Source organism: Protopterus annectens, chromosome 7.part0 (genome assembly GCF_019279795.1).
Source record: "Protopterus annectens isolate FY-2018-M chromosome 7.part0, PAN1.0, whole genome shotgun sequence".
NCBI lineage: Eukaryota > Metazoa > Chordata > Ceratodontiformes > Protopteridae > Protopterus > Protopterus annectens.
This window is the reverse complement of record NC_056739.1, coordinates 1,067,285,608-1,067,300,691: the sequence shown is the minus strand read 5'-3', so window position 1 is coordinate 1,067,300,691 and position 15,084 is coordinate 1,067,285,608. Positions and strand designations below refer to the sequence as shown.

The 15,084-nt window shown below is 37.0% G+C and overlaps 1 protein-coding gene across 1 annotated transcript in view; it reads left to right on the top strand.

Annotated features, from left to right (window-relative positions):
• Positions 1-15,084, top strand: part of SLC12A1 (solute carrier family 12 member 1) — a 423,573-nt gene that overhangs the window by 397,673 nt on the left and 10,816 nt on the right. Inside the window, exons 24-25 of the mRNA XM_044077625.1 lie at positions 290-425; positions 553-620. Coding sequence (XP_043933560.1) covers positions 290-425; positions 553-620 — 204 coding nt within the window. The remainder of the gene's footprint in view (positions 1-289; positions 426-552; positions 621-15,084) is intronic.

Sequence of the window (15,084 nt, the reverse complement as noted above, 5' to 3'; positions counted from 1 at the left end):
ACCTAGAAATGGACCATCTATACATTTGTATTAGTGTTTGGGATGGGGAAGGTATGGTTTCAGTTACATAGAGAAGTACTTGTTCTGCAAAGAAATAAAAGCAGCATTTTATACTTATTAAATATTGCAAAATAATTGTGTAACAAAGGGAATTCACTGTAAATATGCATTTCACTATAGTAATAAATCAAAGAAAATATTGTCATGTTTTTTATAGCCACAAATATGTCACCACCTTAAAAACAATTTCTGCTGTCATTCAAAAGATCGATTTTTCCTATAATTTCAGCTGGAATTCCTTTGAAGAAATGATTGAACCATTTCGACTGCATGAAGGTTTAAAAGATTCTGCAACAGCAGAGAAAATGAAAAGAGAATATCCTTGGAAAATTACTGATGCTGAGCTTAAAACGTTTAAAGACAAGGCAAGTTTATATATATATATATATATATATATATATATATATATATATGGCAGAATTGCACTATATGTTTTCCTTCAGTCTGTCATTGGTCTTTGTTGTAACAACTGTTTAATATGTTTATGTGCAGACTTACAGGCAGGTCCGACTCAATGAACTCCTTCAGGAAAATTCCAGGGCCGCTAACCTTATTGTTCTGTAAGTATGGATTCCAAAATCATATAAATGAAGGTGTCCTAAATATTATTTTTAAAATATGGTATTATTTTATCCTGTTAGCTACTATTTTCAGGATTCTCACTTCAAGTTATTGGCTGGCTAAACTGGAATTCTTACAGGCATGGCTTCCTACTTGGAGATGAGATTTCCTACTGTAGGATCACTCCACATTAGAGAATAAAGGGCCACACCCACAGGTAGTCAATGAAAATGTCATGCCGATGACCTTGTTCAACGACATCCATCTTAGCTTTCTTGACACAGATTTAACCACTTTATATTGTATTTGCTTGATGACAGAAGTAGACATTACGCGTATCTCATATGTTTGTGGTCATTCAACATTCTACTTCTCCACCCCTCCTATCTCCTTCCTCACTTCATCTCCATCTGTTCCGTGCTTTTTTTTTCAGTGTCTCTCTGAATTTCCTATTCTTTACCCATTTAGGTAGTCCATGCTATAGGTACAACATCCTATCAATAAGAAGTGTGTTCACAGATCCAAGAAGTTGCTCCTTACAGTTTGCTGCCTGTGCCCCATCCCCCTCCTTCCTGTTCAGGATAGCCTCTTCATATCTCCCTTACATGATTTTGTGTACTAATATCATTCCCACCCCCCACTTCTTCAGGCCTCAAACGTAAAAAACTTTATATCCTCTAGCCTCTCTCATATACTTTCTTTTCCATTCCATGCTCTCTTCTGGTGTCTTGTCTCTAGATTCCTTCCAGCAACCCGAAAGCCCTCCTTATATGACTCCAGAACCACACACAGTTTTCAAGATGTGGCCTAGCCAGAGCCTAGTATAGCATAAATATTGTCTCTGTCTGGAGTTAAACCCCTAAAGATATATCCCGGCATTCTGTTGGCAGATGCAGTTGTCATCTCACAATGCTAGTGGTGGTCCAGTCCTAGTATGGGCAACCCTCTGAGATCCCACAACTGTCAAGGTTTTTGGCTCATGTTTTTCATCTCATAAAATCTGTTGTTTTCTGGCAAATCATTGAGGACTGAAGTCAATAAATAATGACATATATCTAGCCAGCATGTAGTGTGAACCTTGGCTCTAGATGATTGTCACTGTTGAAGTGACACCATTACTCCATGTGCAAAAATGGGGAAAAGGAGTTGTGGAGTGCTAGATGGACTTGAATTTAAATTTTCATATCTTTCAGAAAATGTATTCTGTTGCAAAGGCTATTGTTCTAATAACTTTATAAGTTTATATGTGCAATATTTAACATTTGCCCCTGATTTCTGGACTTTGTCTTCTCATTTTCTTTGGCTTTGTCCAGATTTCTAGTACTTTTAGGCTAAGAGGCATGTGGCCTACATGGACTTTATGGAAGCTTTTGCCTTGGTCCCACATAAGAGATTTTAGGAAAACTGGATGGGTTGGAGTCATAATCAAAACTAAGGAACTAAACTGCAGCAATGGTGGAGGGTAGAACAGAATGATGTGGTTAAAAGCACTGTTGTTTGCCATTTTGTTTCTCCTCTGCACCTGCCAGAAATCAAACCACTGTACACCCACTCACTCCCTCTTTATGGAACACAAGCCATCAATCAGACAGTCACCAAAAGAGTTGTAACTTATAGGCTGTGTTGTCCCCTACATGTCTGACGGGTCTCAATGTATGGCTGTGCAATAAGGCACTGTGTTGGTTTTGATACTTGTTTCTCTGAGTAATGTTCTTCTCAATGTCCCCACCTTTTATAGAGAGATGTTTCCATCCCATCTCCAGTCTCCATAAGAGACTGTGGATGTGGCACATGTCATGGAACACATGGCCCCAGCCATCCTACCCTGGAGAGGTGAGTAGGCGCTCCATAATAATTTGTCTTTCTCCCCAGCCAGCTGCTGTAGTTGCTACACTACTGCTCAAATGCATGGTCATCTGTGTCATAATTAGGGCTTTAGCTGTCTATGCCTGAGTGCCTATTTCAGGAGAAACACGGTATAAGGAATAAGGGAAAGGAATAGAAATTACACTAGGGTCAGGGTCAGGGTCAGGCCTGGGTGCTCAACTCCTTAGTGTGCTCAATTCAGACATATCTGATGGAAAACAAAACAATAGCAGATGCCTTTAGCTGCAACACAGAGGTAGGTACAGCAATGGAGGCTGGAGTAAGTAATTTAAGTAAAACATTGAAAACCTTTCCAGGCAGGCAGAAACATGACAGTTGTGGATAAGTATAGCAAATGCAAAATCCTGCACCTGAACTACAACAATCCTAATGTCAAGCAGACAGGAAAAGGGATGTGCTTATCACAAAAACTGGAACATCAGGAGCTGAGTAAAATGACCACAGCAGCAGTAAACAGGTGTGGTGTATCCTTAGGGTGAAAGAGTCTAGAAACAAAGACGTAATACTCCCAGTGTACCATATCCCGATCAGGCTACACATTCAATACTGATTGCAACATTGTAGGCTACACAGAATATTAAACAGAATTCAGCTAGAAGGTGTCCAGAGAAAAGCCAGTGGAAGTGTGTGGGAAATGGAGAAGAAATAGTATGACAAGAGATTTGAAGAGCTGAGAATAATCTCAGTACTGACCAGAAAGGACAGGGAATATGATATGGGTGAACAGCAACTGACCAGAAAGAACAGGGAATATGATATGGGTGAACAGCAATGTGTCAGGAAGATGTGAATGAGGTCAATCTGAACAGGAAGGACAGGTTTGGAAGTAGTGTATGGACCAACTACTCCTTAAATCTGTGAGAGTGCTTCTTCATGGGTTTAAGACTACTGAATCCCATTGCCTCACAAAAATACTTTATGTTCCAGAAGGTTAATTGCACTAAAGAATTGTCTGAGTAAATGAGATTCAAATAGGCATAACTAGTATCAAAGCTACTGTTGCAGTCTGTAGTCACATTTTGAAAAGGATCTGGATCCATCACCTGTGTTACACTCTTCTCTTTGTCATTATGTTGTGGCTTGGTGACATAATAATGGGGCAACAAGAATTGTGTAGTTTTACCTATCAAGTCAGGGTTTGGATTCCAACTAATCAGTGATGTAATTTCCATGTCTCAGAGTGATCAGGCATAAATATACCAGGTGAAACAAGGATTAGAGCCTAATTAAAAAGAGACTCTCAATATGTGATATCTCCCCCAGTCATTAACTCCGAATGAGAAGGACAACTATGCAGGTGGGGGAGTCATCACTTATTTTATGGGGACTTGAAAAAAATAAATGAATGCACAGGGCTCTCAGAATTCAGATGGATCTGCAAAAATCTAGAGTGGAGTTAAATTCATCTTCCAAAAATCTATATATATTGAAATCACTTGCTGTGCCCAAATGTATCAGCATAAGGACCTAACTTATTAAGGGTAAACTCTCTCACTAAAGGAAGAAGACAATAGTTATGAAACACTTTTACGTAAAAGGAACACAATTTAACTTTAGGAACCCAAAGTTCCTACTTCTTAAAATCCATTTTGAAAGTCATTAATATGCCAGGCATATACTACAGTCCCTTAGGCTAAACGTTTGGTGTGTCACCAGTCAAGCAGCTAATCAAACTTCACTGTAATCCTGACAATTCATGAGACATCCTCAGGGAAATGAGTTTCGACTGGAGCAGTACACAGAGATGTGTACTGCCATATTTTGTACATGGCCCTTAAAAGATGACATGTAGAATTTTTCATTAGCTTTAACTATCAAGTAATGTATTTCCCCTAAGCTGTATTATGTTGGTAAGGGAAAGTAGTACCATGCTCGTGTATAACAAACATGCCTGTTCCACCCCTGATTAACATATTCACATCCACAAACATCTCTTTGTTTTTAATGTACACTACATGCTGTTAGATTCTGTTAGAGTCTTTTAGGATACATAAACTTTAGTCCAAATCCTGCCCATTTCTCTGTACTTCTTATGTCACCTTATCAAGCTATATCATTTTTGAAAATTAAATCGGTTATACTGAGAGTAATGTAAAACTTTCATACATTCAAGGTAATCTTGAACAATTCCCCAGTTACACTGTGTTACTCATTCCTCTGCAGCCAAGAATTAAAGCAGCATGTTTTAATACCTTCCTTCTTGGACATGATGACTTCAAAAACAAAGTGTATCAAACATTTTTGAGTGACCAGAATCTAAGTATGGACTACAATGTGTTATCTACAGCTTCTAAAATGATCATATAAGGAGAAATGTTTAGCTTAGCCATACATTATAAGCACAGCAATGTCATACATGTACTCATAGTTTCAGGATAATTTGCACACAGCAACATTAGGTCTAATCTTCATTTTCCTGTTTGGACCAGAATGATGCTTCTCTTCCTTTCAAACAGCCTATAGTAGTTGTTCAGGTATCTGCCGAAGCAACTTAGGAAATATCAATTGAGAAATTTTAGCATGCGAAATAGTTTACGGAAATATTAGCTAAGAAAGTTTATCATCTGGAGCATCATTTTAAGAGCAGACATTTCTGGTACACAATATCACGGTCCAGGCCATAGTGAAACCTACAGATAAGGCAGAAGTGGTGGTATCCTTTTACAGGGCACCTAACATATTGTTAATCAATGTGTTTAAAGGTGAGTGAATGGGATGAGTTTTCTTTAAAGTAAATTACATTCAGGCAGGTGCAGATATGGTATTATAGCATTTCTTCCTGAAGTCTGGCAAGAATACAGAGAAGTATCAGCCAGATTGTAATAACTGACAGTTAACAGTAAGTTACTTTGAAGCCTCTGTTGTGGACTGGAATTCTAAGGAATACTTTAATTCGGATGAGGGGATTCCTTCTAGTAGCACACACAACTGCTAAACAGTTAAAAAAAAGCTCTACAGGAGGCCATCACTTCTGACAGCTTTGAGGTTTATCATTTGGGTTTAATGAGGTTTTGCCTCTATTTTCCTTTAACAGTTACTGAAGCGTCTAAGAAGACTTTCACAAACACCATCACTGTCCCCCTTTTCCCATTTTTACATGGGGTTAGGTTGTAGTGTTGAATCAACTGTCTCTACCTCTCTCAGTTGGAAGTAAACCACCTACTTTTTTTTTTTGACAGTCATGCCCACCTGCCGCAGGTCTTCTGTCACACAATCCTTCATTCTCAGATCTGGACATCCTTATCTCCTCTTACCTTCTTCCTGTCTACCCCATATCTGTTTTACCAAATTGTCTTCTGCTTTTCTGCAAATGTGACCAAACCACAGTAATCTATTCTTCTTGACCTTCTCTAAAAACTGGGCTATGGTAGAGAGTTGATTATTCAAATAATTGGGACCTAGGGTAGTTTGGATAATCAAACATATATTGAATTGGATAAAAAGCATCTAAAATCTTGTTTTTCTGCATCCAGGCAATATACTTTTCAACCATTCAGTGATTCCAGTGGACAATAAAGAATATTTTTCACATACGAGCAGGCTACAGGCTCAAAAAATACACACAAGCAAATATGTATAACATTACATATTCAGACTTTATGATTTTTCCAGCCCAAAAACTTTGCAAGGCTGTATTCAACTCTACTGTATTTTGGAGTCTGTTCTGATGTCTTCAATTTTTCATCTTTCCAAGTATCCTACTATCCATCTAAGAAACGTCATTGCCGTCATCTCAAGTTTCTTCAGCTGCTCTGCCATCGCTGCACAGTATTCTGTTCTCTACAGAAGCACTGGTCACTTTACTTTTTAGCTTTTTTTGTCATTCTGTCCACAGTACTCTTGATATTTTCTGCCAGTTGGCTGCACCATTTCTGATTCCAGCTTTGACCTACTCATTTCAATGTCCCGTTTCCTTAACCACACCTCCCAGATATACAAGGCTGTCAATTTGTTCTACTGTTTTCTCCTTGTAGCTCAACTTTCAGCTTTGGATTTCCTTAATTTCTGCCATGGCCACTGTCTTGTCTATACTGTTTCATCCCATGTACTTTCAGATTTGCTTTCCAGTCTCATAATTTGCTGAAATTTATTTTAAGAAATTGCTTGTACTGCAACATTGTCTGCATACAACAGTTTTGCCCATCACCCATATTGAAAAGGAGTGGGCTCATAGAGGAACTCCGATGTTCACCCAGTCCCACTGGAAACCCCTATAAGGATCCAAGCACTGTTTATAGTTGTGCCATTGGGTTCTTGTACATAGCTTGAACTAAGTCTATCAAAGTTTATGAAACTTCACAACATAGCAGTACTTCCAAATCAGTCAGTCAGTCAAAAACTATGATTTGAACAGATAAATAAATTCTATATACTTTGAAGATGGCCATTGCTATGGGAGAATCTCCCTATTCCCAAACTGCAGTGATAATGAAGTTGAGTAAATAATTAGTGGGATAAATGGCATACATTTTCCTGCACTAGGTGCAGGGCAGCTTTGCACCCACAAATGCTTTTTTCTATTTCACTTCAAATGTCATGTCATTCAGTTCAACAGAGATGAAATAGCATTTGTGATACTAGTCCATATCTAAAAACCAGAGCTTATGTCTTTGAGAGATTATTTCTTTATATTCACAATTGCTTCACAGTTCTGGGATCTGTGATTCAGTCTTGAGCTCTGTACATTCTCATACAGAATTTTGTAAGGTCTTCTTATCTCTACCTGGACTTCTATGAGTACTTGGTTTTCTGTCACCTCCAAAAGCATGCTGTTTTATTGGCTACACTAAATGGTCCATATATGTTACTTTTTTTTTTTTTTTTTTTTTTTTATATTTATATAAAATAAACAAAAACAAAACAAAAAATAAACATAAACCACACACATACACTATAACTACTACAAACCATTTATATACAATATCTACATATGAAATGCTTCCTATATATAATATATAAAAAAAGTAGTATATCAATAATATATATCCTTAGAACCTTTTTATATTATTTTTATTAATATTTTTTTTTTGTTAGTTTGTTTCAATTTAATTTATGTGCTAGTATTTTTTATAGCCACCAGCTTAAAATTATTCCATGATGTATGTGTGTTGGCTCTAGCCAATGCTATATATAGTTTCATCAGCAAAAAAAAAAATATACAAATAATAGTTTTTCGATCTGGAAGCTCTCTTTGAAGAGTTTCAAAGTTTATTTAAGATTTACAACTACAACTCCAGAATAAGAAGAAGAGCCGTTTGATCTGCACAGTATGGACAAAAATTGAATTCCTAGGGTTAAATTTATTCTAAGATGTGTGTGTGATGTAATATGCATTGTTCCAAATCATCAATCATGTTGTACATTTTTTGAAAAGAAACTGATTTCCTAGTTATATCAATTGCTTTTAATATCTGATTGTCTGTTACTGTCATATATGTTACTTTTATCCTTGATGAGAAGGCCCAGTTCACATACCCAACTGACAAATTAATTACAGTAAATCACGTTACCTTGGAGCTCTCCTCCTTAGGCCTCCTCAGAAAATGTCTCCATTTTTGCCCGTATGGATACCTCAATCAGCAATAGCAACAAAATTAATACATACATGCACATGTACAAAATGTATGAGTTTGCAATATTTACATGTCTCACATGGATAAGTTAATTTTTCCAAGTCTTTGAGATTTCTAATACCATGATGGGAATGGACCCCATTCCTAACTCAAAGTATGATTAAAGTTTGTGAAATTAGTATTGTTTCAGTCGTTGATGTTAGCCAAAAGTACTCTTTGAAGCACCCTCAGTGTGCCCAGAACTGACTCCTTCTGCAATTCATATGGCATTACATGTATCAGTATCATATCTAAATAGCAAAAAAGCAATGTCTTTCGGCTCTTCCCAGTTAGGGGTCGCCAGAGTGGATTACCAGTCTGCAGATTGATTGGCAGTGGTGTTTTTACGGTGTTGAGTTGCCAGCCCGGCACCCAATCTCCATAGAAGGCACACACATACACACACGCACCTACCTGCATATCTTTAAAAGTCAGTCAACTGCAGGGAGGACATATAAACTTTGTACAGGAGCCCCAGCTGAGACTTGAACCAGAGAATGTCATTCTGTGAGGTGACAATGCTAATCCTCTGCACGACTGTGGCTGACATCAGTTGCATATCTAAATGTTGTTGTGTCTTTCAGCTTTTCCCGATTAGGGTCGCCACAGCGGAACTCCAGTCCGCTAATGATTGGCAGTAGAATTTTACGTGCCGAGTTGCCAGCCCTGACACACAACCTTCAACAAAGGTACGCACATTCACGCATGTCTACACACAGAAGACGCTCTAGCTGAGAATCGAACAGGACGTCTTACTGTGAGGCCAGTAGCATATCTAAATATGATTGTAAATTCTTTTATGAGACCCATTGATCATTCTACTGTTGGAACTGTCTAGGTATCCTTCTTCCACATTGTCCTCCTTTTTGCCTGCAAATCCTGGTATTTTATGACTTTGTGTCTGTCTGTATGTAAGACACTGTAATCACTGGATGTAGCATTTTCAAAGATCAATGCTATTTTTGTCTTCTTTTCATCGACTACATCTGTTTTTTGAACTGTTAGTAATGAGCAATCCCATGCTTTGTGGTTCACGTTTACAATACTTGTCAGCTACTGTGATATTGTTATGTTTGCATAATCCCCAATGCAACAGTCTTGCCATATTATTATGCCTTTCAGTATACACGCCTTCTGCCATTAGTGTATCACGCCCAGCAATAAGATATGCAACTGTTTCCAGTTGTTTTATAGAACCTGTATTTGTCAGTTTCTTTAACATGATCAATGGACTTTGTAAACCAACATGTATGTTGTCCATGATCCTGGGCCTCTAATGTTAACCTTTCATCTTTTGGTTTAAATTCAGCTCTCCTTAACCATTCTTGCATCGGATCCTGATCAACATGAGGTTGTTCCAGGAGTTTTATAGTTTTCTGTACTTGCAACTATATTCATGCCTTTTCCACATTTCTTGCCTTCTCAACTGATTCTTCTCCTTATATTCTTTCTTTTGTTTTTTTTTTTTTTTTGTCACATTCAGTTGCTGCTTGATTTTTGTCTACTTCTGATTTGGTTTCTGTTCCTACTCGATACCGATATACTTCTGCTAAACTAAGTAGGGAAGTCATCTTAGACTTGTTCTCCTCATATTTTAAAACTTTCAGTATATTTGATCTGATGAGGTCAGCAGATATGTATGCAGTCCTATGATCTTAGATCTGTACATGTAATCCATTTTGAGGAGGCTCATACCTCCTTCAGAATGTGGAATATATTATCTTGGTGCACACTGAGTTTTAAATATGAAGCATTTTTCTTGTTTTCCTATCCAACTGAACCAATATCTTTTGGGGCCAATCACCCCAAAACTGTAAGTTAGAACAGGAAGAACAACTTAGTTTATAGCTTAGACTTTGCTCCTAGATATCAGGGCAGTTTTCAGCATTAATTTTAGTCTTCTAAAATATTCCTTAGTTTTGTTTGCATTTGTTCATGTTTTATTGTTGATCCTTCATCAGTTTCCAAGTAGCTATACACTTCCTTCTGCTCAAGTTCCTTTATAGTACATTCCTGTCCCAAACTGATATTTTTTGGTGCTGCAGCTTTCCTGCTTTAAAAATGTTTTTTTTTGCACATTTATCAAGACCAAATTACATTCTTATGTCATCTGAGACAGTTTTGATCACTTGCAGTTGTGCTTTCGGCTCCTCATCTGATGAACTATACAATTTTAAATCATCCATAAAAAGAATATGAGAAGTCTTTATACTTTGTTATAATCAGTTAGGTAGACAACTTAAGGGGTTACGGTCAAGGCAGAAGAGAATCAGTGACACCCTGGAATATCCCCTTTTGAATTTTTATCCCTGGGATAATAATTTGTCCTTTATCATGGCTTAGCTGCAAAGTGGTTTGCCACTGTTTTATTCTCACTGTAATGTAGCTGATCAATGTAGGGTACATCTTATACATCCATAAGCGCTTGTTTATCCATGAATGTGGGATGCTGTGAAATGCTTTTTTTGTAGTCTATCCATGCCATACTTAGATCTTTCCTCTTCTTACAATTCTCCATTATCATGTTATTCAACAACAGATCATCTTTTGTTCCATATGACTTTCTTTTGTTACCCCTTTGTACAATTGCCATAATTGAGGTTTCTTGTAAATGACTACAAACTCTGTTGGCATCAGTTCCAGTTTATACATCATCGGAAAGCAAGTTATTGGTCTATAGTTTTTAGGATAGCTTACAGGTTCACTCTTAAGAAGGAGTATCAATTTTCCTTTTGTTAACCAAGTTGATGCCTGTTCAAGATATGCATATAACTAGTATTTACTCAAGGTTAAATCCTCATGCAAAGATGTTAATACTTTTAGCCAGGAGTTGTACTGCATCTCAGCCTGGGGTTTTCCATTTAGGGGCTTTTCTTAGTTCTGTTTCGGTTTCTCGTTACTTCATCCCATTTCATATCCTGTACATTTGAACTTACTGTTTTTTACTTCATCTATCCATTCAGCATATTTGTTATGTTCCACAGGGTCTTCTTAGATATTTCTCTGAAAGCTGTCTAATTCTTTTTTCAGTGATGTTGCTATTCCTTTTGTTTTGTTTTCATATTGTCTAAAGAAAAACTTTTTGAGGTCACCAATGAATTGCTTATTTTACACTTTTCCTTCATATTTATATGCATTAGTTTTTCTGCCTGTGCTGATATCTTTAGTTTAATATTTGCAATAGTGTACAATAGATCCTGATCTGTTCTGTTACTGCTTGTTGCTTTTATCACATCTTTCTAAATATTTTTGTTGATCTGTTCCCTCTTCTACACTCTACTAAAAGTGACAATTCTTGCCTTAATTGCTTCATAGTTTTCAGTATGCAATATTTCCATTATGGGATTTGATTTCTTCCCTTAATTTTCTTTACTACCCTGCTTTTTTTTTTTTTTTTTTGGCAAGATCTGTTATTAATTTGCACAGTAAGATATCCTATTTACTTCTGTTATATCACACAAATTTCTGGTAACTGTCTTGATTACTGTGTTCATTTGTTTTATCAGAATTCTAACATTTTGGATCTTACTGACTTTCTGTAATCTATTTCTTTCATCGATCTTAATATGCCTATCTATCTCTATTAAATCAAGCAACTCTTCCCTTGGATAGTTTTCTCCTAAACTGAGGGCAGATTCCTTATTCATGGTTTCCTGTGGGCATTGTGTGGAAAGTTCCAGAATATCTTCATGTGACATATTCTTTTCAGCTACATCCTGCATCGGCCATTGTTCTTTCTTATGAGAACTCACTGGCCTATCACTCCAAAGCATTGATTGTATCAGAGTTGCCACTTTTGTTCTGCATCTTCACTTGGTGTGCAACTCCAATTGAACTTTTTTTTTACTGATTTCCTACTGAAAGCTCCAGAGTATGCTTCATATGGCAAATGATCAATGTTCCCTGTTCCACCTGTTTCTCCTTAATTTGGGAACACATTGTTCCATCATGGTGTGATGTTACCAGAGTTGGATTTTCTATACTAAATCCTTCACTTGGCAGTTAATCCAAAACTCTAGTTTCTATTTCGTAACTTCACCATTATTAAACCTCTTTTCTACTTTCCCCCTTTTGTTTTCTTGTTTTTGTATTGGAATTTTTTTGTATCTGGATGCCTTTGCTTGTATTTTTCTTCAAATATATTTGGGGCTACTTTTTTGCACCAATTAATTTTGCTTTCCTCCTTTGCATAAATATTGCACCATATTAAATTTCTTTTTCTTCCCCATGTCCATAGTTGTTCTTCAAATGTCTCCCACTCCACCTGTTTCTCCTTACTTTGGGGACTCCTTGTTTGTTCCATCATGCTGTGACATGATCTGTGATAGACTTTCTACACTAAATCCTTCACTTCATAGGTATTCCATAACTTCATCTGCTATTCATTTAACTTCTACTTTACTAATCTTCTGTTCTATGTTCCCTGCTTCTGATTTTATTTTTTGTATTGTGAAATTTTCCATAACTGGGTAACTATGCCTGCGTTTCTCTTCAAATACCGTTTGGAGCTGCTTTTTTGCATTGATTAGGTTGGCTTTCTCCTTTGCATAAACATTCAACCATATCAGATCTCTCTTTCCCATGTACACGTTTCTTTTTTGTTTTTCAAAAATGTCTAGGTTTTGTTCTTTACATTTTTGCACTTCTTTAGTTGCCTTTTTTTTCCAAATGACCCAGTTTCTTGGTCTATACAATGTTTTTCATGGAACTGTTGTATTGATAAACAAAAGTTTGCATTTGAAGCTTTTGACAGGTTTTCTTGTGCAGGTATTTTTCTTTCCATTAATTTGTCTCAATCTTTATGAATATATGCTATCTGAAAATTCTGGATGTCTTGCATATTAGTAGCAATATATAACTTCTTCCTTACCATCAATATTCTACTCTATAATTTTTATCGCCGGTCAGTTTTTGTGGACTACTTTCCAAAACAGGGGGAATCATCCTCACCTGAGCCTAGCCTAACCCCCATTGTAGGAATGTTTCCATGTCTTGAGGATTCTACACTATCATTTTTCCCAGTCCCAGCACCAGTGCACATAGCAGGATTGGGCTTTTTTTTCAGCCTGGGACTTGTGCTCCCAGCTGTATTTTTTTTCCTACTTCCATCCATGACATATGCTATATAAAATACAGTTTATATATCAGTGTCATCTTGGTGAGATTTTGTAAAAACAGGGTCCACCTCATAAAGGTACTCACCAAGACTTGAAGATGAATTAATTCCAGCCATATTACTCTCCTCTGCTTGCTGATTTTATCATCTCATCATTCAGACCATTTTTTTTATTTCTCCAATTCTTTTGGGTTTCTAATACCATGACAGGAATGGACCCCATTCCTAAATCAAAGTATGATTAAAGTTCATGAAATTAGTATTGTTTCAGTCTTTGATGTCAGCCAGTAGTGCTCTTCGCAGCACCAGCAATGTGCCCAGTAATGACTCCTTCGGCAGTTCATATGGAGTTACATGTATTGGTAACATATCTGACCTGTTGCTCCTACTACTATTGGAACTGTCTGGGTACCTTTATTTCACATTGCTTCATTTCTGCCTGCAGATCCTGATATTTTCTGACTTTGTCTCTCTCTGTACGCAAGACACTGTAGTCACTGGGTGTGGCAATTTCAATGATCAATGCTATTCTTGTCCTCTCTTCTTGGACCACTATATCCAGTTTTCTAGCATCTATCTTTTGAACTGCTGGTAATGGATGATCCCATGTGATGTAGACCTTCATTTTCTATGATGCTTTGTGGCTCATGTTTCCAGTGTTTTCCAGCCACTTCAATACCATAATGTTTGCATAATCCCCAGTGAACAGTCTCTCCACATTATTATGCCTTTCAGTATACAGTCCTTCTGCCATTAGTATGTCACAACCAGCAACTAGGTGTGCAACTGTTGCCAATTTGGTTCTACAAAACCTACATTTGTCTGTTTCTCCTACATGTTCAATGGACTTTTTAACCCAACATGTAGGCAGCCCACTTTCTTCAGCCACCAATATTAACCTTTCATCTCTTGGTTTGAATTTGCCTCTCCTTAACCATTCCTGTTCAACATAAGGTTCTTCCAGAAGTTTTCTATATTTGCAACTATATTTATGCTTTTTCCACATTTCTTGCCTTCTCATCTGATACTTTACCTTATAGTCTTTCTTTTGCTTTTTGGCACATTCAGCTGCTGCCTGATTTTTATCTACTTCTGGTTTTATTTCTATTCCTGCTTGACACCCATAAGCCTCTGCTAGATTAAGCAGAGAAGTCATCTTAGATTTATTCTCCTCATGTTTCAAAACTTTGACTACTTTTGGGTCTTATGAGGTCAGCGGATATGTGTGGAGTCCCATGATTGCACATCTATACATATAATCAATTTCAAGGAGGCCCAGCCCTCCTTCGGAACACAGACTATATCATTTTTGTATTTACTGATTTTTATAAATCATTTGGTGAGCATGAAGCATCCTTCTTGTTTTCCTATCTAATCTATCCAACACATTTTAGGGCCAGTCAGTCACACCAAAACTGTAAGTTTGGACAGGAAGAGCAAATTGGTTTATGGCTTGGATTTTATTCCTAGATGTCAGTGCTGTTTTCAGGATTACTTTAAGTCTTCTAAAGTATTCCTTACTAAGTTTTATTCACATTTGTTCATGTTTTACTGCTGGTTTTCATCATTTCCCAAGTATTTATAGACTCCTCTTTGCTCAAGTTCTTTTATATCACATTCTTGTCCCAAACTGATGTTTTCCTGGCATTTCAGTTTTCCTGCTTTAAAGGTTGCTTTTGCACATTTATCAAGACCAAATGACATTCTTATACCATCTGAAAAAGTTTGGACAACTTGCAGTTGTGCTTTAACCAGTTTTAAATCGACAAAGAGAAGGTGAGAAGTCTTTACAGTTTGTTGTTTTCTAAGAGCCAGATTATACCCATGGCCTAAGCTGTTCAGTAAACA